We start from the raw sequence: 22392 nt of genomic DNA, 5'->3' as shown, positions 1-22392 counted from the left end.
TTGAACACACAGAAAATACACGAATATATATAAAATGTACACATTCTTATGTATAGTTCGATAAGCTTTTAATATAAATTGTTTTGGAAGTTTTACCTTTATGGAAGTCTGATTATAATAATTCACAAGGGCATTTTATATAGATATATTAGTGAGTTCTGGTAAAGAAAACCCAATACAGAGATGACCCAGAGGGATGGTACGGGGAGGGAGGTGGGAGGGGGGTTCAGGATGGGGAACACGTGTACACCCATAGTGGTTTCATTTTGATGTATGGCAAAACCAATACAATATTGTAAAATAATTGGCCTCCAATTAAAATAAATAAATTTAAATTAAAAAAAAAGAAAACCCAATAGTCACTGACTAATTCTGAAAAAACTCAGCCAGAATATAAAGTTTAAATGCTTTTAACACCTCATGACTAGACCTTATGGTAGATCTCAGAGAAATGGTGTTTACAAATCAAATAATTCACTTTTAGGGGAGATTTATGATAGCTTATAGTTAATACGTATGTTCCAGAAGTTGGGCCTTAGCACATTTACAAATTAACTGTATTATGTGGCAAATGCTTGATTTCTTCCTTTCTTAAAAATGCTATTTCAAGTTCCCAGACCTTCATTCTATCTGATCTTTTAGGGAATCAAACATATATCCCACTTAATTCTAATATACAGAAATTTATATACAACTTTGAGAAATCAGAGATCCTTTTCTGTTATCCAAGAAGGTGACGAGTACACTTCTTTTTGTATCAGCTTTCATTTAAATTAATCCCAACCTCAAAGCAAGACTCAAAATTCAAAAGCTAGAAGAAACCTCAAAATGTAATATACTTAAATAAGAATCGCTTGTGGAGGTGCTGATTCAGAAACCTGCTTTTTAGCCAGCCCCCAAAGCCATGGATGTCCATAAACCCCAATCTGAGAATTTAAATTCATCTAACTCAACTTCCTTATTTTACAATTAGGTAGTTAAGGCCTAGAGAAGTGAGATCACTTATGCAAAATCACCTAGCAGGAAAGTGTCTTAATGAGGTCTCAGTTGGCTCTTAGTCAGTACACTATCACTAGATTTTCTTAAAAAAAAAAAAAAAATTATCTGAAGGATCCAAACATATAATGATTTTAAACTAAATCTGTATTTAAGTCAGTCTCAGATTTTCTGTTGCTGAAAGTCTGGGGGTTCTGCTTTTCATTGCTTAAAAGAGCTATGAGCATTCAGCTCTCCTTGACTATCAATCAATTCTTAATATGAGGACAATTGCAACATCTTAACAGTAATATATATACCATGATATATGCTAACTGACAGTCTAGCTCTCTCTTTATTGCAAACTCAGCCTTCAGACAAGTGGGGGCAGATATAGTTTCAGGGAAACAGCTGAGGAGAGAAGTAGTTTCCCAAGTCTCATTTTACATAGATATCAAGAAAACTAAGGTTTATAAATGCAGAAGGCAGCTGGGAGTGTGTGGGGAGGAGAGCAGGTGAGAGACAAAACCAGATCATTATTTTTCCCTTATCACAATACATCTCTTGACGTTTTGGCCATAAACAGTTAAAAAGCTTCACCATCTTCATGTCCCCATCTTCACCGAACAATTAAAAAAAAATCTGAATTTTGCTTTGATTTAGAGAAGTACTGGTTACTAGAAACATCTATTTTTTTCTGTTCCTTTCTATTATGCATACTGCTTTTAAATCTCTGGAATTTTTGCAACTTTTTCTGCCTTGTTTTATTTTGTTCTCCGCTTCTTTTTGACAAGTAGTTATTCTCCAATGAAAACCTGAAGCACACTTATCAGACATTAAAGAATCTGCTTGCAATGTCGGAGACCCGAGTTTGATCCCTGGGTTGGGAAGATCCCCTGGAGAAGGGAATGTCTACACACTCCAGTGTTCTTGCCTGGAAAAGTCCATGGACAGAGGAGCCTAGAGGGCTACACAGTCCATGGGGTTGCAAATAGTCAGACATGACTGAGCGACTAACACTTTCATTTTTCTTCCTCCACTTATATAGCAAAAATGTAAACCATGGTGGAATGATTGAAGACTGGGTCTTTTATCTAATGCTTAATTGGTGTCTATAATTACTAATTACTCAACGCTTCATTATTCATGTGCGGCTTATCCCTGGTTAAACGTTTAACCTTGGGTTTCCTGGTCACCAGTCTGCTCTGCAACCACATTCTCCTGCTGTCTGTGCTTACTCAGGGAAATCCAACTAATTTTAATACCACCTAAGCACAAAAGCTCATTAGGAAGGTATAGCTCCTGCCGAAATAAGGCTTATAATGTATTCAAAAACAAATATGTAAGTTCTACAAATTATTTGCTGTTTTCAGTTACTTAACACAGATTACTTAGAACTGAATGGGCAGCATCTGATCCTATTAGGCTGAGACCTAAAGCTGCCATTTTTGTAGGTCAATAATGGTAAATTTTTAACATGTTCATATGTCTCAACCTAAATAGCATAGGATATGTTCTTTCTCTTGATTTTCTCTTGTATTGCTCTCAATTCTTATTATAGATTTTCCATGTCAAAAGCTCATAAGCATTCACTACAAAGGCCATCCATATGGAGCTGTGAGCTGCACTCATACCAAACTACTTGGAAGTGCCAAAACATGCCCGATAGTATTAGGCCTCTGACTTTGTTCCCCCTGCTTCCTGGTCAGAAGGCCTTTTGCTCCTTTGTCTGCTGGATGAATGCCTACTCATCTTTTGAGATGTAGGTCATGTACCCCTTCATTAGCTTTTCCCAGGATTCACCAAGGAATATCAGACACTCTTTCCTTTGGGGTTTACCTGCTCGCTGTGAGTTTTAATCTCAGCTCCCATGGTAGTATTACACTGTTTGTTTACAAGTCCGTCTTCTCTAACAGAATATAAACTATAGGAAAGAACTGCCTTATTCATCTTGTTATTTCTAATGTCGTTCCTAATATAGAGGAGTTGTTCAATTCTTGTTTAAGAATAAGGAAAAAGGAAGGGGGAGGGGAACAAGAAATAATTTCTATGATATCATAAGAATCTTATGATTGTGCTATTTTCTATGGGATTTCAAAGTCTGGAGAACTGACTATTGAGTTTCTTTCTGGCTTATTGAAGTAAGAAGAGAATTCACAATACCTCTGATTTCATTCTTCTCTATTACACATTGAGGCAGGATTTAAGAGAATTAGTCATCTACCTTACGGGAGACAGTGTTCTTGCCAAAGGAGATGTCAGCCCACTGGGACATAAAGGCCACCTGGCACAAACCCATCTTCCTCACTGGAAACTAACCCAGCTTATCTCCATTGCCTCTGTTCAGCATAGATGCTAACCTATGAAAGCCATTGAGCCAATAAAAACAGCAGTCAAGGCCATCATTTCAGAACAGTAAACCTCAAACTAAACTCAAAAGCAGAAGTTAAGAAAAGCAGGGAGAAACATATGGGTAGAATACAACTCAAACCAATGGTGCCCTGTAATCTTAGACTTCTCTTCTGTGTCTGCTATTTTTCTGTTCTTGGACAATGTTTTATCATGGATATCCTCATTGCAGTGGTTAATTCACCAGATTTTAGCTCAGCCCCTATTGCAACATACCTCACATTTACAGTATAAGAACCTCTTACAGAGACTCTTAAACAAGAGCCTGGGCTCTATTGTAGTATTGGCCAATGGCCTGACAGAGATCTTGGAAACCCTGTACCATCATCTTAAATGTATGCATCTTTGCCCCATCCTGGATATAAAACAAATGCCCAGACTTGACCATTATTACTATATTTCTCTTAAGCAACCTCTAGTGCAATATTCAGTCAGTCAGTTCAATCGCTCAGTTGAGTCCGACTCTTTGCGACCCCATGAATCGCAGCACTCCAGGACCCCCTGTCCATCACCAACTCCTGGAGTTCACTCAAACTCATGTGCATTGAGTCGATGATGCCATCCAGCCATCTCATCCTCTGTCGTCCCCTCCTCTTCCTGCCTCCAATCCCTCCCAGCATCAGGGTCTTTTCAAATCAGTCAAGAGATGGCATGAGATGGCCAAAGTATTGGAGTTTCAGCCTTAGCATCAGTCCTTCCAATGAACACCCAGGACTGATCCCCTTTAGGATGGACTGGTTGGATCTCCTTGCAGTCCAAGGGACTCTCAAGAGTCTTTTCCAACACCACAATTCAAAAGCATCAATTCTTCAGCGCTCAGCTTTCTTCACAGTCCAATTCTCATATCCATACATGACCACTGGAAAAAGTGTAATATTAAAGATGCACATTACAGCTAGTCTAACTCTCTTATCCCACATAATAGTAAAGCATGAGAGACAGTATGAGAGTTTTACACTTCCTCTAGCACCTAGCAGGTTGTGTGGCTTCCATTAACATTTATTAAATTTAAAGAAAGAACCACCAGAAAGATCTTTAAATTAGGCAAGGGGTATTACTCAGTCTGGGCTTCCCAGGAGGCTCTAGTAGTAAAGAACACACCTGTCAATGCAAGAGACAGAAGGTTTGGATCCCTGGGTAGGAAGGATCCCCTGGAGGAGGACATGGCAACCCACTTCAGTATTCTTGCCTGAAGAATCCCATGAACAGAGGAGCCTGGCAGGCTACAGTCCATGGGGTTGTGAAGAGTTGGACATGACTGAAGCGACTCAGCATGCACACACACAGTCTTCCTTCATATATTTTTCTTCTCCATTTGAAAAGGCTGCTGCTTTTGCTCTTGGAGAATAACTGAAAACATAAAAATTATATTTGAGGAAATTGACACAGCTGTTAACTTTTTAGAGTGAACCTTTTCAGCCGACACACTAGATTAATTGTGGGATCTCCTTTTCTCAAAAAATAAGTTAATGATCTTAGACAAACCAGGCACGCGCACACACACACACTACAAGTTTATGGATGCTTACTGAGTTTGTTCAGACCATAACATTATCCAAACCCATTGCTCAGATCCCTCTTTATGTAGCCTTGGAAAAAAAGATAAACTGTTAAACAAATATTGACTATGTGTTTTGAGTCTCAAAAAGAAAAATTAAATAGGTCAAAAAAGAGCCAGGTGTCATGATCTTGACAGATTTTACTGGTTGGATAAAAAAACCTAGTGTCACCGTGCTCTAAAAGCATAAAAATCAAGACGTGATTTCTATTGGCTTCTTATGGGTGAGGTAGGTTAAATTAAGAACACTATTCACAGGTCATAAAGTTGGAATAGAAAAGATATATGAAATGTTTATTTGACAAAAAAAAATTTTGTGCTTTCTTTCGGAAAAAATACCAAAACCCACATTTTGTTAAATTTTTTCATGTTAATCACAGAAGCTAATTTTTATTATTTTCAAACTATTTTACACAGTGCCATATATTAGAAAGCACATGGATGCTAAGGGTCCTGTTCTTTGTATCAGTCATTGACTATCAGTGGCTTGTACAATCTGCTCTTCTTCATGTTCTAGAATCAGTAACACAGTCAGTATATGTATTTTCTTATATTAAAGCCATATGTCCTTTGGTCTGCTATCAGTCTTCAGAAGAACAAAATGAGGTTATTGATCTACCAGTGTTGGGTATGCTTGATATTTGGATAATTTGGGCTTGTAAGTTTAAAATTTCCAGAAAAGTGTGCTTGATACACCTATAACAGCAGGAAAATGCCAATATAGTCAGTGATGGAGCCCATACCAGATGCTTAGGACTTATGAGAGGTTTAAATGTCAAAATATTTAAGCAGTAAAAAATCATGTTAGGTAAGGAACTTCAAAACCTGTCAAAACGACACTGCTAATGACTCTGTAATAAAGCATGTCCCTGAGCACAGAGTGGAGACAAGAAAGAGCTAAAGGTTTTATAACTACTAGGAAGGATGTTTCTACTGGAACACAAGCAGCAGTTAAGAAAGCATCTATCACACAGTACACAGTTGGCCAAATAGGACTTGTCCCTTATTTGGATATTTCAGACATCTAAATTTTATTTTAATATGCTGCTAAGTCATGTCAGCCGTGTCGGACTATGTGCGACCCCATAGACAACAGCCCACCAGGCTCCTGTCCCTGGGATTCTCCAGGCAACAACACTGGAGTGGGTTGCCATTTTCTTCTCCAGTGCATCAAAGTGAAAAGTGAAAGTGAAGTCACTCAGTCGTGTCCGACTCCTAGCAACCCCATGGACTGTAGCCTACCAGGCTCCTCTGTCCATGGGATTTCCCAGGCAAGAGTACTGGAGTGGGTTGCCATTGCCTTCTCCTTTAGTTTAATATAGTAGGAATTAATTCTTGTTACCAAGAAGACTATTACTGAGTTCTGGGAATGGAAAAAAATTATTTGCACCTGCGAGAAACATTTCTTTGGTACCTACTTTATGTCAATTACTTTATTTATAGAAAGACACATATCTTTTTGGACCAGATACATTGCAAAAAGCTTCAATACTTTTGCCACCTGAGGTGAAGAGCCAACTCATTGGAAAAGACCCTGATGCTGGGAAAGATTGAGGGCAGAAGGAGAAGGGGCAACAGAGAATGAGATGGTTGGATGGCATCACCAACTCAATGGACATGAGTTTGAGCAAACTCTGGGAGACAGTGAAGGACATGGAAGCCTGGCGTGCTGCAGTCCATGGGGTTACAAAGAGCTGGACACGACTGAATGACTGAACAATGAACAACATCGCAATTATGCTGCCACTGCCAGTTTGTCATGTTGATGCTGCAAGTATTTAAACAACCCCGTTAAATCTCTAAAAAGAAGGTTTTCAAGCAGGTTTTAATAACCTAGAAAAATGAACAATAGAGACCCAACAGAATTACAAATAGATGAAAATCTAAGTTGAAGAAGAATGAGGAATGCATGGAAACCAGCCAGAGATCTGAAGTCAGAGAATTGAAAGATCAAATAATTCTCCTCTAAAGGGAGTGAAAGAAGAGTTGAAAGTTTAAGTAAAAAAATAAAAAATCATTCTTTCAAAGAAAGTTAAATACATATATATTTAATGTATATAGACATACATGTGTATATATATGCATGCATACACACGTACAAGTGGAAGAAGCAGAGGATGCTGGAGAAAAGATGCCAAGAAAATAGCTAGGTAAATTTCTGATTGCTCTTTATTTAATTATGTAAATAAATATGCATAGGTATGTTCAGGAAAGCTGGTTTAAAATATAAATTCACAGTATCTCATTTTAAGAAGGTATTTCAAATCCACCCAAAACTTTTTTTTTTTTTTTGGAGAAAATGTCCTTCCCCCCAATCCCTACTAGAGGAGGGATCACGATCTGGAGGAGAAAGGGTTTTAATATTGAAAGTCTCCTTGAGGATTCAAATTTCCTGCTCAGAGTTTATTTGACTTGTTTAGTTGGTAATTTACTGAATCTGAGAAGATCAGAGCAGATGTTTGAGAGAAAAATTCACCTCTGGAAGACTATTACTCTTGGAGTGGGAGAAGCTACTTACCTGGAGAGGGTCCCCCGTTCCCATATTGGACTTATTTGGGACTGATGTCTTCCTCCAAGTCAAAGAGACCCTGGAAATGTGGAAAGATATAGTATAGGAAGAGGGGGAAGGAGGTTAGTTCTGAGTCTTTGACAGCTGAAAAAGGAGCTTTCTCCAGGTTGGGAGCCAATATCACAAAGATCTTGGTATATCCTAGAAGAGAATCTCCTAATTTCTGGACAGATTTCTTTTCTTTATTTTTACTGGAGAAACACCTAAAATGATCAAACAAAACTGAGAATGGAAACTCAGAAGGAGTTTTTTTTTGGCTTGAGAGAAAAGGGCAGGAGGAAAATGTAAGGATGAGAGCTGTGCGTATCTCAGTGCTCAGGCCAGAAGGCCACTGAGACTTGAGAGAGCTCCTGTGGGTGCTATTTCTCAGGGTGTACTGGCTTCTCAGAAGGGTCGAGGCTCTGGTAGCCCAAGAGGGAGGGTTAGGTGGTGAGTGGCATCTCCCTATAATCAGTATATTTAGATTCTGGAGAAGCTTGGGTAGAGAGCTGGCAAAGGGTCACTGTCTAAGAATGCCTTTGAGGAGTTCACCCCTGCAGTAACTCCTTTCTTCAGTGCTTGAAAGTGGAAGTGGGAGAGGGAAGCAAGGAAGTCACAGATTCCTGAACTGGAGGGAGTCAGCTGAGAGAGGATTCACCTCTCAGGATGGCCTCTCAGGTGTTAGAGGGTCTAGGGTAAGGGTGCTTGGAATTCCTGCCTCCTTTCTGGCTTCTCAGGGCCAAGAAGGATCCTTTACAGGCTCAGTTCAACAAGCTTCTCCCCTGTGCACCCTTCTGCCACACCACCCCTAGTCAGCACTCTCTGCCCTCAGCTCCGTGCTTCCATTGTGAGGCATGAAGCCAGTGACCAAGTGTTCACAACCGCCATTTCTTATCCTCTGCTTTGTCTTTAACAAACTTGAGTTCAACTTCTCTCCCGCCCACTGAACTTGGCCCAAAACTGAAGCAAACACTAAAATGCAGAACATGCTTTTTTGTCAGTTTATCCCCCAAATCGGTGTACCACAAAGACACAATTCTTATCAAACCAGCTGGTTTCACCTCTCATCTGACCAGCTTTCCCTACTGCTTATTCCCTTTACCACACAGAAGCCCGTTTCTGTTTGATTTTGAGATGCTTACAGATTTGTGAGATCAGAGCTTTCCCCCCGCCCTGTTGCAATAGTCTTTTTAATTAAAGTCTCTCCCTATGTAAGTAAGTGGATCCCCACCCTCCCCCTTGACGTTAATGTTTAGCTATGAATGAGATCCCGGGTAAGTCTGAGCCCCCACTGGCGAGGGAAAGAAGGCTTGGAGCGGGGGCATTTGTCTTTCTCTTCAGAGTGTTGAAGAGGCCAGCAAAGCACAGCTCTGTCTTCAACTTTCCGAAGAAGAATGAATTTCTAAATAAAGAAGTTCGAGGCTTGCGCTGCAGGGGCCGCTGGCTGGGCAAGGGAATAGGTGGTTGAAAAACACCACTGAGATCACAGCTAGGAGTGAGGGGTGTGCTTAGGGAAGGTTTTCTAGAGAAGAGCCAGGAGTGAGGGATGGGACGGGCGCGGGCATGAGTGGAAGGTACGTGAAGAGATACTGGAAATCGCGCTCGGGTGGGCGAGCTAAGGGTGGGGGAGGTGAAGGGTGGTCGCTGAGCCTCAATACTCCGAGGTCCTGGGGCGGCGGCAGCGGCGGTTAGAGCGAGCGGGACGGAGTTAGGACCGCTCGGAGCGCCCAGGTCTCGAGGTAGTATAAGGTTTGCAATCCTTCCACTTGCTGGCAGTTGCAGAAGATCTGCTTTTAAGTGAAACGTACATGCCACCCCTCCAAGGGCTGCAGTTTCCCCCGGCTTGCTTCTTTCTTTCTCTTCTCCGGCCCTTGAGCTCACTCTTTAATTTGTACGCGCCCCTAAGTTTGCAGAGAGCTCGCTGCCGGCTCGGAGCAGGGTCCGGCCAGGCGCCGCGGGCGGGGGCGGGGAGCCCGGGAACCGCAATCCAGAAGCATCGCGGGCCATGTATATTTCATCAAATGGACTTTGGGTGCGTCGCGTCTCGCAGCCATCAACGCTATGTGCAGTGACATTTCTGACTTGAGTGGAGGAATGCGCGAAGGAAGCCCGGACGAAATTGGTACTAGAGGATCTTCTTGGCGCCAATGCTAATTGTCCTGATTTATGTCCCTTCTGAGTAAGCTCAACGTCTTCGTCTGAAATAAAATGAAAGCTGTGCCAAGCGGAGTAGAACCACCGGACCGCTGGTTCTGATCCCCGGGAAATCAGGAAGTCGTCCTGCAGCATAAAAAAACAAAAAAAAAAACAAAAAAAAAGGGAAAAAAAGAAAGAAAGAAAAAAAAAAAACAACCCTCAGTAAAGTTTAAGGCGAGAAGTGGCAGAGGCACTGGCGCGAGGAGGCGCGGAGGAGACCCGGCAAGCAGAGGACTGGGCTGGCAAGACCTCCCGAAGGCTGCGATTTCATTATTAATATCACTATATTTTTGGAGGGAGAGGCACCTTTCTCATCTTCCCTTCCTCTCCGCCCACCCCTATTCCCTCCCCCTCATCTACCTGTCAAAGTCACTGATCTTTTGCATTTCGGAAGAGGACGTCAACGGGAAGGAATTCCCCCTCTCGGCTAGGGCTCCGAGAGGGGGCGACGTGCAGGAGGCTGCCCCCCCCCCCTCCTCCGGGGCCAGAGGCGAAGGTAATTAAGCGGCGGGGACTGGCGGGCGGGCGCGGGGTTCTGCGTCCGTGGGGTCCTCTCGGCCACGAGCCCGGCGCAACCGGGACCTCGGGGTGCGGCGGCCGGGCCGCGGCGCTCGGGTCCACACCCCCAGCTCTCCCGCTTCGCCCGCGCCTCGGAGATGGCTCGGCGGTAAGAGCCGCCGCCCGCCCAGCGCCGCCCGGGGTTCCGCTGCTGCGGCCGCCGCCCGAGGCGCACCAGGCTGGGCTCGGCCGCCGCCCCGCGCCGTCGGCTGGGCTCCAGCCCGGCGCCTAGCGAACCGGCCCCACGGTGAGTGCCGCTGGCTTCCCGCTCCTGCAGCGACCCGCGCGTCTTCCCTTTGCCCCTCTCCCCCTGCTTTCCTCCTTCCCTCCCCTCGACTCCCCCTCCCCGCCACCCCCGCCCCACACAGCGTAGTCCACAGGCGGGAGGGAAGGCTCCGGGTGGGCGAGGAACTTTGTGAAGCGCCTTGAGGAGGCAGCGCGCAGAACCTCTGAGCGCACACAGCCCGCACACTCTCACACCCACACACGTCTTCCTGGTGTGCGCCCCGGGCAGGTTACGAGTCTGTGTGTTGTACTCAGTGCCTGGGCGCGGGGTCCGTGCTTCCATCGACGGACTCACAGACACACAGCTCGCTCCCCACTGTCTGTCTGTCGCTCGCTGTCTCTCTCTCTCTCTCACACACACACACACACCTGACCACACATAAAGCATCGGAGGGTTCTTTTTTCTTTATTTTCTTTCTTTATTTGCCAGTTGTCCTTGCTTGGGGAAAAAAACTTGCCCTCTTGACGGCCCTGTGAAGCTGGTGGCCACACTGAGCTTTTGAAGTTCCTTTCTTTTAATCTCCTTTATTGGTGCGAGATTAAAGCATTACTATCCCATGTTGTGCAGCTGGGGAGAAGGGAAAATTGATAGAGGGAAAGACTTGGTATAGGAATGTTGTTTGGAATATTTTCTCAGATTCTTTACTGGCATTGCATTAATCAGTTGATGGATTCGGCTAGGGACATTGAATTGCTCTCCTGTATAGATCTGTGGATGTCTATATATAATACAAATAATACTGAGTATTATTGGGCCCAAAATAACCAATTAAGTGATTCATACACAGGAAAACTTAGATAAAAAAAGAAACTGCGCCCTCTGCTGTTTGTTTTAGTAACATCACTTTAGAGACTCCTCCCCCCACCTTTTTCTTTTCTTTTTTCTTTTCGAGAAATCCACTTAGGAGGCTGTCATTTTACAGGGGAGGGGAGGAAAATTCCTAGTGGAGATTTTAAGCAACTTTGTTTTGAAAAGTTGGAGATTGCGTTTCCACCCTCACATCAGGTACAGATTCCCAGAGTGTAGAGGCTTTTGTTTTCCACCTCCTCCCCCATTCTTCCCAGGGAATGGTAATGGAACCACTCGTTATCATAACAGTTTGTCAGTCTTTGGAATGGAAAATTCTGAGTAAGATTCAGAATTCCACTAAACATATGGTGTATCTGGCCGTGGATTTGCTTTAGAAATAAGGCCCTATTTTATGACTGAAAATACTGAAAGTTTTATTTTACAGAATTGGGGGGGAAATAGAAAAATCTTGTAACAAAATCATTTATTCAGATATAGCTAATGGTTCAGCTTGTTAGAAAAAAGTTATCCAGAAATTCCCTTTTTCACAGTAGGGGCAACCTTTTTCTGATTTGTCTAGTCCTTGAGGTCATCTCTAACCTTTGGGGAATTAACAATTGCAGGTTTCATAAAAGTATTTTGAACTGCCACTTTGAATGCCTTAAATTCCCCTCACCCCCTTTCTCTTTGGCAAAGGAAGATCAGCTCAATAACTGTTTCAAGAATCTTTTGGAAGACAAGTAACTTTTAAGTTTTTCTTTAGGATGAAATTTGGTTCTTTGCATGTGGATTAGCATGCAAAGAAAAAAAATGCAAGTGTTTCATACAGAAGGTTGTTCTAGTTTACATACATAAGGGATATATCTCCTATTTTTTTCCGGGTGCCATGAAATAAGATCTCTTTCACCACTGAAGACCAACATAAGGGAATTCAAAATTCCATATAGTTGGCTATTAATTTGGCGATACTTCCTATTGTGAAAATTTAAAAAGGTGATCCTAACATTTTGTAAGAAAACAGTTGATGTTGATTTTATGTGCACATAAAGCTGTTTTTCCTAGTGATATTTTTGTTTTGTCAGCTTTCACTGGATGTATGTGTTTCAGGTTAGCTTTTTAGAAGGAGGCTAATATATTTTTTCTGTTTCCTTTTGTATGTTTGTAAGTGGTGCATTTGCCTGTCTTTGCCTCTGTTATTATTCTGAAAAACAAACAAACAAACAAATCATATACTAATTTGAAAAAATTAAACCATTACACACTTAGTTGATAAATTTTCTAACTGTAGTAAAGATTTGGAGAGTTTTAGAAGTTACAAAAACAACAAGTCAATTGGAAAGAAAATTTTGTACAACTCAGAAAATTAATTATATGTTAACAGAAAAATGTGTGTGTATGAATTATAAGTCAGTAAGAGATTTAGTGTACTTTTAAAAACAATTTTATCTTCAGAATCCAGATTTTTGTTTCAAAACTTTAGGTGGGTGTAGACTTTCTCAAATGTGTACTTGAAACCTTGGATTTCTGAACTTCCCTACAAGACAATGAAAGATTTGTTGTTCTACATTAATAAAACAGCATATTTATTCTAGACTTAACTGATTATGAAATAATTTTATGTATTATTCCATCCCTAAACATCCTGCAAAATATATGCTTTCTAATTTCCCTAATCATTATTCTCTTGGTGAAAGCAGAGATCTTTCAAATACTAAGGTGTGCTATTTAGTTTTATTAAGAATCTCTTGATAGGCAGTTGCTCATAATACCCAATCAAGTATGAGTAAAATATGCCAATGATGTTGCAGTACATGTAAAATTTCTTTATCTTGAAAGACAGTTAACAAAAGGATAGAAGCAAATGTCTCCCATTAAGATGACTAGAATATGCTTTCTTCACAACACATAAATAAATGCAGAGAGCATTTAATATATGTTAAATATCCCATTTAGTCAGTCTCATTATGACAGTGTTGGAAGCTGCTAATTTTGATATGTTATGGAATTTGGGTATGTCTTTATCTCCTTGTATGTTTCACTCAATGGAATATGATTATAGTCAATGTTCTTTTTGTTCCTTCCCATTCAGAAACATGCATATTTATAAAATTCCTAATGTCTATGAGGAATGAGTCAATAGCTGTCTATTTCAGGTGCCCCTGAGAGCTGAGTATTTATGGAATAAATAGCCTACTATCACCACCCCCACCTCCTCGTGAGATTATGTAATAGAATGGATACTGAGAGCCAGCTAGAGTTAGTGGATTTACTGTCAATGTTTTCCTCTTTGTTGATGAAATTGGCAGTTGTTTTTAGAGTATAATTGTCTGTAGTTTTGATCATTATTACTTCCATGTAATATTTAGGAGGCTTCTTTTCTAATGAAAGAAAAGACCTGTGAAATGACTTCTACAAGGTGGAAGGGAATTAGCTACAGAATCCTGGGAAAAGATGTGTTCCTTGTATGCAAAGCCATTTTATAGCTCATTTTAGTCCAGATCAGTAACATCTATCAACTTGAGGGCATGACATAACTTTATATTTTCATATTGGCTTTGCAAATTTATATACCAGTCAGAGGTCTGTGGAGTACTCATGGCATATTAATGGGTATTTCTATCAAAGAGGACTTCCTAATGTTTTAGTGCACAGGTAGAGATGATGGCACTGTTCGATTACAGTGAGTTCCCAGGGTTCACAAAGTTAAGAACTAGAAATGGGACTGTGCAGAGCTCTTCTGAAGCTGCTCACATTTAGGTGAGCACTTGAGACACATTCAAAGTCCACGTTACTTGGCAATTAGTTCAGTTATGGGCAAGAAGGAATTGGTTTGGTATATTAAATCCCCAGATATGTCATTGACTGTCCTCATAATCGTTTTGCCTGGCTATTTGCTGTAATGACCTAGCTTTGAAGATGCTATTGGTGATTTTAACCTAGTTGAAAGCACAGCCAGATGGGAACTGGTGCCGTTAGGTAATAGAGGTTAAGAGGTAAATCATGTTCTATTTTAAAATCATTTTATTTTCTTTGAAAACTCCTTAATTATACTTTAATAGAAAATTCCTGATTTTGACAGGGGCTTCTTTTCCATTGTGTGGCATGGAAGTTCATAGATTCATTAGTTTCTTACTGATTTTAAAGTAAGAGGATTTTCTTTGAAGTGTATGGCAATGAAAAGTAGATCCTAATGTGAAGGATACATATTAAGTGACGCTACAAACATAAAAGTTGGAATGAAATCAAATAATTATGTTAAAGAACAGCTTAGTGACCCTCTGCTCCTGATCTGTAATATGCTGTGGTCAATATCTTTTCCTGTGTCAATGGGAGCTCATTAAGTGTAAATTCTGCAGACTGACTGAGCCATGCCATATTAGTGCTTGCCAAAGCTTGACATTTTTAATACATTAATAATATGTCTGTAATGTAATGGAAAACTATTCATCACAACTGGTTATGTGCCGGAAATTTAAGCTATAATTGGCTGCTTCTTGTCAAGAATGTCTGTCGCACAGTCCTGCAACTGCCTAATATTCAAATGTCTTGCACTCCTCTGCATTTTTCTTTGTCAGTTTTCTAAATTCGATCAATGGTGTAGTCCATAATTCTGTGTAATGACCATCATTATAATTCTGGTGTACTTTAATGAGAATTCGTTGCACTGGGATTGCTCTTGTGTCAGGAAATAGTACCAGGTTCCCATATGTTTCCTTAGTCACCAAATTTTTAACATAAATTTATATGGTCATCCTTCATTTTGTGATTCAACTGAGGCAAAAAAGTGGATGAAGACAGTAGTGAAGAATAAGCAGATAAGGGGGAATAATATTTATTGATTAAAATGTTATTAATCTCAGAATTCAAATATATACTTAAGGTATATTTTTAATATATTAAAAATTAGCTTGTTGTGCTCACTCATTTTAAACTCAAAGCAGTTCATCTCAGGTCTTTAAGAGTATATGGTGCTGATTAACATGTTGTTATGTATTTGAAACTAAGAATTTAAGTTAATAATTTCTGGTGTAGTAGACTTTACACTGCTTCAGTTATAATGCCTACTTTTCTCTCCCTTCCATTTCCCCCTCCATGAAAGTGTTTGTTCTTATTATAATAAAGTAGTAAATGCAGTTGAAAATGCATCTAGAAAATGCAAATTTGTATTATTTTAATACCTTTTCAGATTATTAATTGTCAAAATGTCAGCTGCTTCTGAAAGTATCAACTTAAAATTACTAATGAATCTGAAAAAAAGCAGAAGGCTATAGTAGCCACATTTACTTCTCTGTGATTTTTTTTTCTTTTTGGTTTAAGATTTCAAAATGTACTGAGCACAATAGTCTTTACATTACAAAAAGAGGCAGATTCAAATCTGTAGTTTATACATGTTTAGACAAACTGCTAATTATTGCTTCATAGGAACTCAAATATTCAACATTTTTCCTAATAGAAAATATCACAAATTGCAGCAGTATGATAACATTTTATGAATTGAATATAATGAAAATTGCACTTGCATCCATAAAGCAATTATTATAAATTACTTTGCTATGGAAACACAATTCAACCATCTGTTGGCATTTCATAGTCTTTGTGGCTTAGTTCATTTTAAGATGGTATATTATTTAAATATAGTAGATTCCTTCTATTAGATTCTGTGAGGACAGTGAACTTCCATATTTAAACTGCTTAGTGTGAATTGAAGGGTCTATATGGTATTTCCTAAAATTGTAGGCTTGTCTTTTCACATTAAAAAATACTTAATTATTGGGACTGTGACGATATAAATCAGCTAATTAAGCAAATGCACTCTTCTTACATCTGGATTCCAAATATTATTGTTTGTTTCGATTTAGACAGTAATCTCTAAAGAGAAAAGTTGCCAGTTAAACTCACCAATGACTTGTACTCAGTATGTAGGCTGTATTATCAGTTAGCCAAAAGTACTTTTAAACAGTAATTTTTATTTTCTCTTAGAATTAGTGCCATATTATTCTGCTTCATGGCCTGTTAACTCACCCTCAGCTATTTTTATATGTGCATTTTAAATTGTGCGTTTTACTACAGAGCTTTTAGTTTTAAAGCAGTGTATTATATTTGCCTTTGGGACAAATTCCCTTCTTCTGTTACAGAGAGTAACTGCAAATGCAGATGTAATGGCTATAAAAAGATGTAAGAAAATAGAAAATTCTTATGAAAGGACAATTTGCTGCTTTGGTTTTATTTTTGAATATTTTTTTCAGAGAGCCAAGTTATCTTTATCACTAAATGTAACTAAACAAAAGATGCTAAATTCTTCTAATATAATGAGCAAATCCAAAGGGACAGGCTTGTGCCAACAATGCTGTTTTTTCACTCCAGTTAACAAAAGCTAAGAAATGTACAAGGAATTTGTAGATTTTTAGGGTCTCTTTGCCAAGAGACAAAAGGCATAGAAGTAGTTGTCACTTGTTTGCCATTGTTATAAAAGCACTCATTTCCCCCATTGTTCCTCTGGAAGATTTTCCAGCACTACAATATATGAAGAGATGTTTAAATCTAGCTGCTTGCTTTCAGTTTTGTCAAGATGGGAATATAGTTTTTGAAGTGAAAACCTGTAAGTCACCTGGAACACAAACATCTGTCTTTGTTATGGAAGAGTTAAATCCTTCATATCAAAATTCTTCCTAATGTGAATGATTTCTGTGGTTTGGTCATTCTAGCAAAGCAGCTGAGTAAAGGTTATCCATATTACACCAATTTGCTTCATATTGCGTCTAACCTCCCAAATGTCAACATATCATATATTTTGTAATGCATTGATTGTGGGACAATAACTCTTATTCTTATTGTTTCTAGAAGGGTGTTGGTGCCAGAAGAGAAGAATGATTGATGGGAAGCAGACACCGAGCGATAGACACTCGTCCTGTTGCTGTAGCTACTGATACCTCAGTGCGCCTGAGCATCCCTTGTGAACTGTGAGCATCAAGCACCCAGGGTTATTGGATGTACAATAGGAGGGCCATCGTTTTGATAAATCCTTATCTGCTACTGGACATCTTTTATAAAAAAACCAAGCTAGACCCAAGGCTAATAGATACGTTCTAGGACAATGAAAAAGCTGCAAGTCGTTGCTAATGCCTAGTGCACAAGTATGCTAGGCTTCCACCAAAGTCCTCAATATACCTGAACATGTGCAATATATGAACCCTTCACTTTTAATTTTGGAATCTACGTTGAAGTCTCATCTTCTTTTTCTTTTTTTTTTCTTTTTTTAATATACAAACCTACCTACGTATAGACATAGATAAGCTGCTTTAGTTACCACGAAGATTGCCAAGAATTTAGAGATGTATTTGTCAAGATTTCTGTCAATTCATGCCCTTTGGGTTACAGTGTCCTCAGTGATGCAGCCCTACCCTTTAGTGTGGGGACATTATGATGTGTGTAAGACTCAGATTTATACCGAAGAAGGGAAAGTTTGGGATTACATGGCCTGTCAGCCGGAATCCACAGACATGACAAAATATCTGAAAGTGAAACTGGATCCTCCAGACATTACCTGTGGAGACCCTCCGGAGACGTTCTGTGCAATGGTGAGACAACCTTTTTGAATTGCTTATTTCATGTTAAGTGCGGGCATGTTGTATGTGCATACAAATGTGGTGAGTGCGAAGACTCAACTCAGGCAATGAGCTGAATCTGCAGGTGGCAGATTTGTGCTAACAGGCTAGTTGCATTCTCAGTGGAGGCCTGCACCACCTGGAATTACAGTTTGCACAGTGTGATTGACACACTTCCTGCGAACCAAAGGTTTCACTGAGACAAATGCACTGAATATAAATGATAAAGCAAAAAGTCCAACTGAAGTTTAAATTTCAGATTGGAGACTGGGAATATGATTAGACCACATGTGATAGGTGAAGGATAAAATCCATTGGTAAGCCAACTTTACAAACATAAAGGTTTCTTCACATACATCTTTAAGTGAAGGCTAGTCCTGCGTTCTCCAGTTCAAGGCTTGAGTAGATGTCATGGTTTTGCTCATCGGGAAACTGCTGTGGTTTGGAAATTCTTGGTTAGGAGACAGGAGCCAAAGCCTCATGAGAAGCTTTTCCGAAAGAGTCTTGTCAACTTGTTCAGCCTCTTGTTTGTAAGGGTTATGGTTTTCCAGAGAAAAGGCTGGAATATTGAAAATGTTTCCTAAAAAAGTAGTGACATGGAGCATGCAAATTCAAATACTGTCCTTTTGATAAGCAAAGTTAGATAATTCATTGTTTTCATAGTATAGAAAAGGCTTTTTCTGGGTGGTAAGGTAAATGCTATGTGACACATTGAAATTTTTACTAGAGACATTGCTGAAAATATGCCCATAAGGTGTTAAGTAAAGACTTTGATCATTAAAATGATGTAAATCAGTGTGCTAAAGAATTCAAACAGTGTGTTCATTTGGTGTATGTTATTTTATTATTATTATACATAGGGTTTATTTGATACATGAACTGGGATCTCATTTTTCTCTATATAACAGATATAATGGTATGGCAGATTTTAATAGTATCCATACCTGACTTTATTATCTTGAACCTGGCCTGGCATTTTCAGGATAGTGAAACTATTAATCAAAGTAGCATCTGTTCACAGTCCCTAGTGAGTTAAATTAGCATAAGATCATCTTAGACCTAGCACTGCAGAAAAGGTTTTGTAACAGGAAACAATTTTGAGCACTAAAGAGTCTTTTCGCCTAAAAGCTAAGGGCTTGCCATTTTTCAGAAGTGCCTTTGGGGACTGGTTTGAATTATAGTCTAAACCTGATTTTGTGGAGAGTGAGAAAAAGAGCTTGGCTATTAGGTGTCACTATGACTAAAGTGCTCTGAAAGACTAAATATTTCAAAGAGAGGACCATCTCTGGGAAGCAGGTATGTGCTTTGCAAAAAAGTTGCCTTTTAGAAACCAGAGACTCGCAGAAGAGGAATTTATTTAAACACATTAGGAAAACTGTAATAAATCTGTAAAAAAGAGCAGAGGCGTTTGTTGGCTTTATATAAGGTTTCTAATAATTTCTCATAAAAGGTCAAATTTAAGATCTTATTGCAAATCTAGGGGTGAAATGGCTGTTCAGGTGACAGGTGGTGCAATCTTCTAGTCCTTAGCAGAAGATAGTTCTGGGCTAAGTCTTAATATTATAAAGACACTCTATGTATTGGCTTGCATGCACTGCTAGCAATATGCCTCTTCTGGAATTGTTTAATAATTTACAGATCTAAGTAAAACAGCAGAGATCCTTTTTCAGAGTGCTGTTTGTACTTGCACAGGTTCTGTATGATGTGCTCAACATGTGATTTGAATGTGCAGCTTCCCTCATGTCAGCCTCTGGCAAGAGAACGCTTGCTCAGCACTGCTCCTGTCCATCGTGTTGAAGGGTTTACCTGGTGTCTTCAGCATACCTCTCTCTCCCATCTTGAGTGGGAAAGGGCACGTTATAGAACTTCTCATGCCTGCTTTTTACAGTCACATTGTCTAAGGTTCTTAAGCCAATTCCTAGCAGTTCAGTGGCTAAGTGATGTTAGAGACCAAAAGAGATGAAAATGATATTCCTCAACTTTCTCAAGTGCAGTAATATATGTAATTTACATGTTTATATGAAACTCCATAAGGCAGTGTTTTAAAATACTGCATGTTACTATGATGCAAATATTCAGAAGCCTTGGTGGGTTTAAGTTGTCATTAAACAGAATTGTTTTTCAAGAGAGAGTGTGAGATTTGTGAGATGTTACCTATAATGCGTAATTTGGGCTCCTTAATGTACATTTGATTGGCATAACAGATTTAATAATCTATCCTTTAAATACAAAGTTTGGGACTGCTTGTATGCATATTATATACCAAGTCAAAGATAGTGACCTAATATAGCAACATATCCTCTCTCCAGTTTTGTATTTTCCATAAAATTCTTTAGTATAAGGGTTCCTGACACAAGGCTGTAAAGCTGTTTCAGGATGCTGTCGTATCAGACCTGTTTGGGTGCTCCTTAGCCCAAGGTCTAATGGGAATCCATAAAGTCATTTGTGTTATGACTTTCACGTTCTCCCCTCCTTGACACAGGCATCCATACCTGCTCCCTCAGAGTCGTTATGGCCTATTACATCAGGGAAGCTGCCATATAAGCACAATCACTGCTTAGCCCTGATATGTAAATGTTTGCTGCAGAATGGTTTCAGTAATCACTTACTCAGCTAGTGACACCCTTATTAGCTGTGACTAGCAATTCTGAGCACCAAGGGGACATTTGGTCAGAGAAATACCCTATAATTCCCATAGCCAATTTATCTTATATAAAGTTGAATTTCATTGGCAGTGCACTGAGAGCCTGTACTGCCTTTTGCATCACCTCCATCATTATATGCCAGTGACCATCCATGAATGCTGCATTTACTTTAGAGTGAGATTTTAGAGAGAATGGACCGCATGATTCCATTTAGATCTCTGCTTATTAACCTAGGTAACCTGCATAATCCCTCTTTAATGTCCCAGTCATTTTAAGTTTTTGTATAGTAATAGTACCAGCATTTTAAATGTTAGTTTTTTTGGGAGATTTTGCCATTTCTGTTTTATGATAGTAGAATAGGGGAATAGAAATAGATATACACATATACATGTATATGCATGAATTTTGTATATTGAGGCCATACATTTTCTTTTTAATTTAGTTTGATATATTCCTTGTAAGTTGTTGATGGCTAAAAAAAAAATCTGTTTTTGTTAAGGGGGAAGAATATGAAGGGTAGAGGAGAGTTAAGCATTTAAAACATTTTTTTAGTCTGCGATAATATTCGTATAGATTGTGTCCTTCAGCTGTGTAAAAGCTTCAGGTAGCACAGCTTTGTCAGAAAATACAGATCATCGAGTGACTACAGTTTGTTTCAGCTTGCATAAAGAGCAAATATGATGATCTGAACCTGGGTGTAAAGCTGAAGTGACAACACAAAGCTGTGACTTGTCCTTTGCGTTTAGACAAACTTAGTTGTCATATCTTCATGCAACACCCCAGTAGCTTAAAAATGGCAAAATTATCTGCAATTATCTCCAGCCTGTGGCTAATTTTCTGGATAAGTTAAACACAAGCTTTCAGAAGAAGCCTACAGATGGAAGAAGTCATAGGCGTTTGTACAATTTATGACACAGAAGTGCTGATGACGGTAGAAATGTGAGCCCTTGAGTGCAGCTATGGATTTCAGAGCCAATCAAAACTAAATTAGGAAACAAAGATTATTAAAATGTCTTCTGTGCATGTAATTTTGGCATAATATTATGAGGTGGACATTAAATGCTTCCCTTGGAGACCTTCGGCATCATTAATGCAGCACGCCTTTAATTACATGTAGACTCATATTACTAAAAAATGGAGAAAATAAAGTACTCTGAGGTGTAGTTAGCAATACCCTCATTATGTTTACTGAAATAATTAAAAGGAACGGTATAATTTTTCTAAATAAAATGTCAGAATTTGAAATGAAAATGGATTTTCTTTAGGAAATTTACTAATGTGTGCCTGTGCTCTTGATAGGCATTTATTCAAGCACCAAAGCAGATCTATTAATGATCATTCCATATTGCGCTATTTCCAAATGGAATCCTATTAAGAAAAAAAAAATGTAATTATTGTAAGCATTGTGGATAGAGCATATTTCATTATGTTCAAATGGAATTTTAAAAGTAGTACAAAAGCCTTCCTGTTTTATTATTTTAAAGGAACCCAGAAGGATGAGTGAGTGGTGATGGATGCAGTCTCAGGGCTACCCATAACTTACATTTCTGACTTGACATCAGCTCAGGTTGCCATCTGGTGGCTATCAGGTAGCCTTTGAGAAATTAATTTGATAGGTTTCATTATGTTTTTAATGACAAGGCATTAATACCAATTTTCCAAAAACCGGAAATAACATTGACTTATATAATAATCAAAAATCTTAAAAATTCACTCTGTTCACATGAAACATAAGTTAATAAATGAATGAAGTTTTAATAACAGTGACATCTTTCATTTGAATTGATTTATCCCTGAATTATGCCAGAATGAAATTTTTAAAA

The 22392-nt window shown here is 39.2% G+C and overlaps 2 protein-coding genes across 9 annotated transcripts in view; one reads left to right on the top strand and one right to left on the bottom strand.

Moving 5' to 3' along the window:
• Positions 1–7093: 7093 nt before the first annotated feature.
• LOC133244196 (5E5 antigen-like) lies at positions 7094–11082 on the bottom strand. Its single transcript, XM_061411017.1, has 2 exons — positions 10047–11082; positions 7094–9770 (listed from the first exon to the last, which is right to left on the bottom strand). The coding sequence occupies exon 1, from the start codon at positions 10915–10917 to the stop codon at positions 10114–10116; it is 804 nt and encodes a 267-aa protein (XP_061267001.1). The 5' UTR covers positions 10918–11082; the 3' UTR covers positions 7094–9770; positions 10047–10113.
• The window catches only part of NTNG1 (netrin G1), a 370195-nt gene continuing 356408 nt past the window's right edge, over positions 8606–22392 (top strand). For 5 of the 8 annotated variants that reach the window (XM_061411016.1, XM_061411013.1, XM_061411009.1 and 2 more), the window contains exons 1-2: positions 10091–10182; positions 17161–17897. In XM_061411016.1, coding sequence (XP_061267000.1) covers positions 17652–17897 — 246 coding nt within the window. In that variant the 5' untranslated portion in view covers positions 10091–10182; positions 17161–17651. Of the gene's footprint in view, positions 9065–10090; positions 10183–10408; positions 10492–11364; positions 11536–17160; positions 17898–22392 lie in introns of those variants that run through there. The other 3 variants (XM_061411010.1, XM_061411011.1, XM_061411012.1) reach the window with 3 other exon arrangements.

The sequence above is a fragment of the Bos javanicus genome, chromosome 3 (assembly GCF_032452875.1).
Source record: "Bos javanicus breed banteng chromosome 3, ARS-OSU_banteng_1.0, whole genome shotgun sequence".
NCBI classification, from domain to species: Eukaryota; Metazoa; Chordata; class Mammalia; order Artiodactyla; family Bovidae; genus Bos; species Bos javanicus.
The sequence above is the reverse complement of the archived record's forward strand: the minus strand, read 5'-3'. Positions and strand labels throughout refer to the sequence as shown.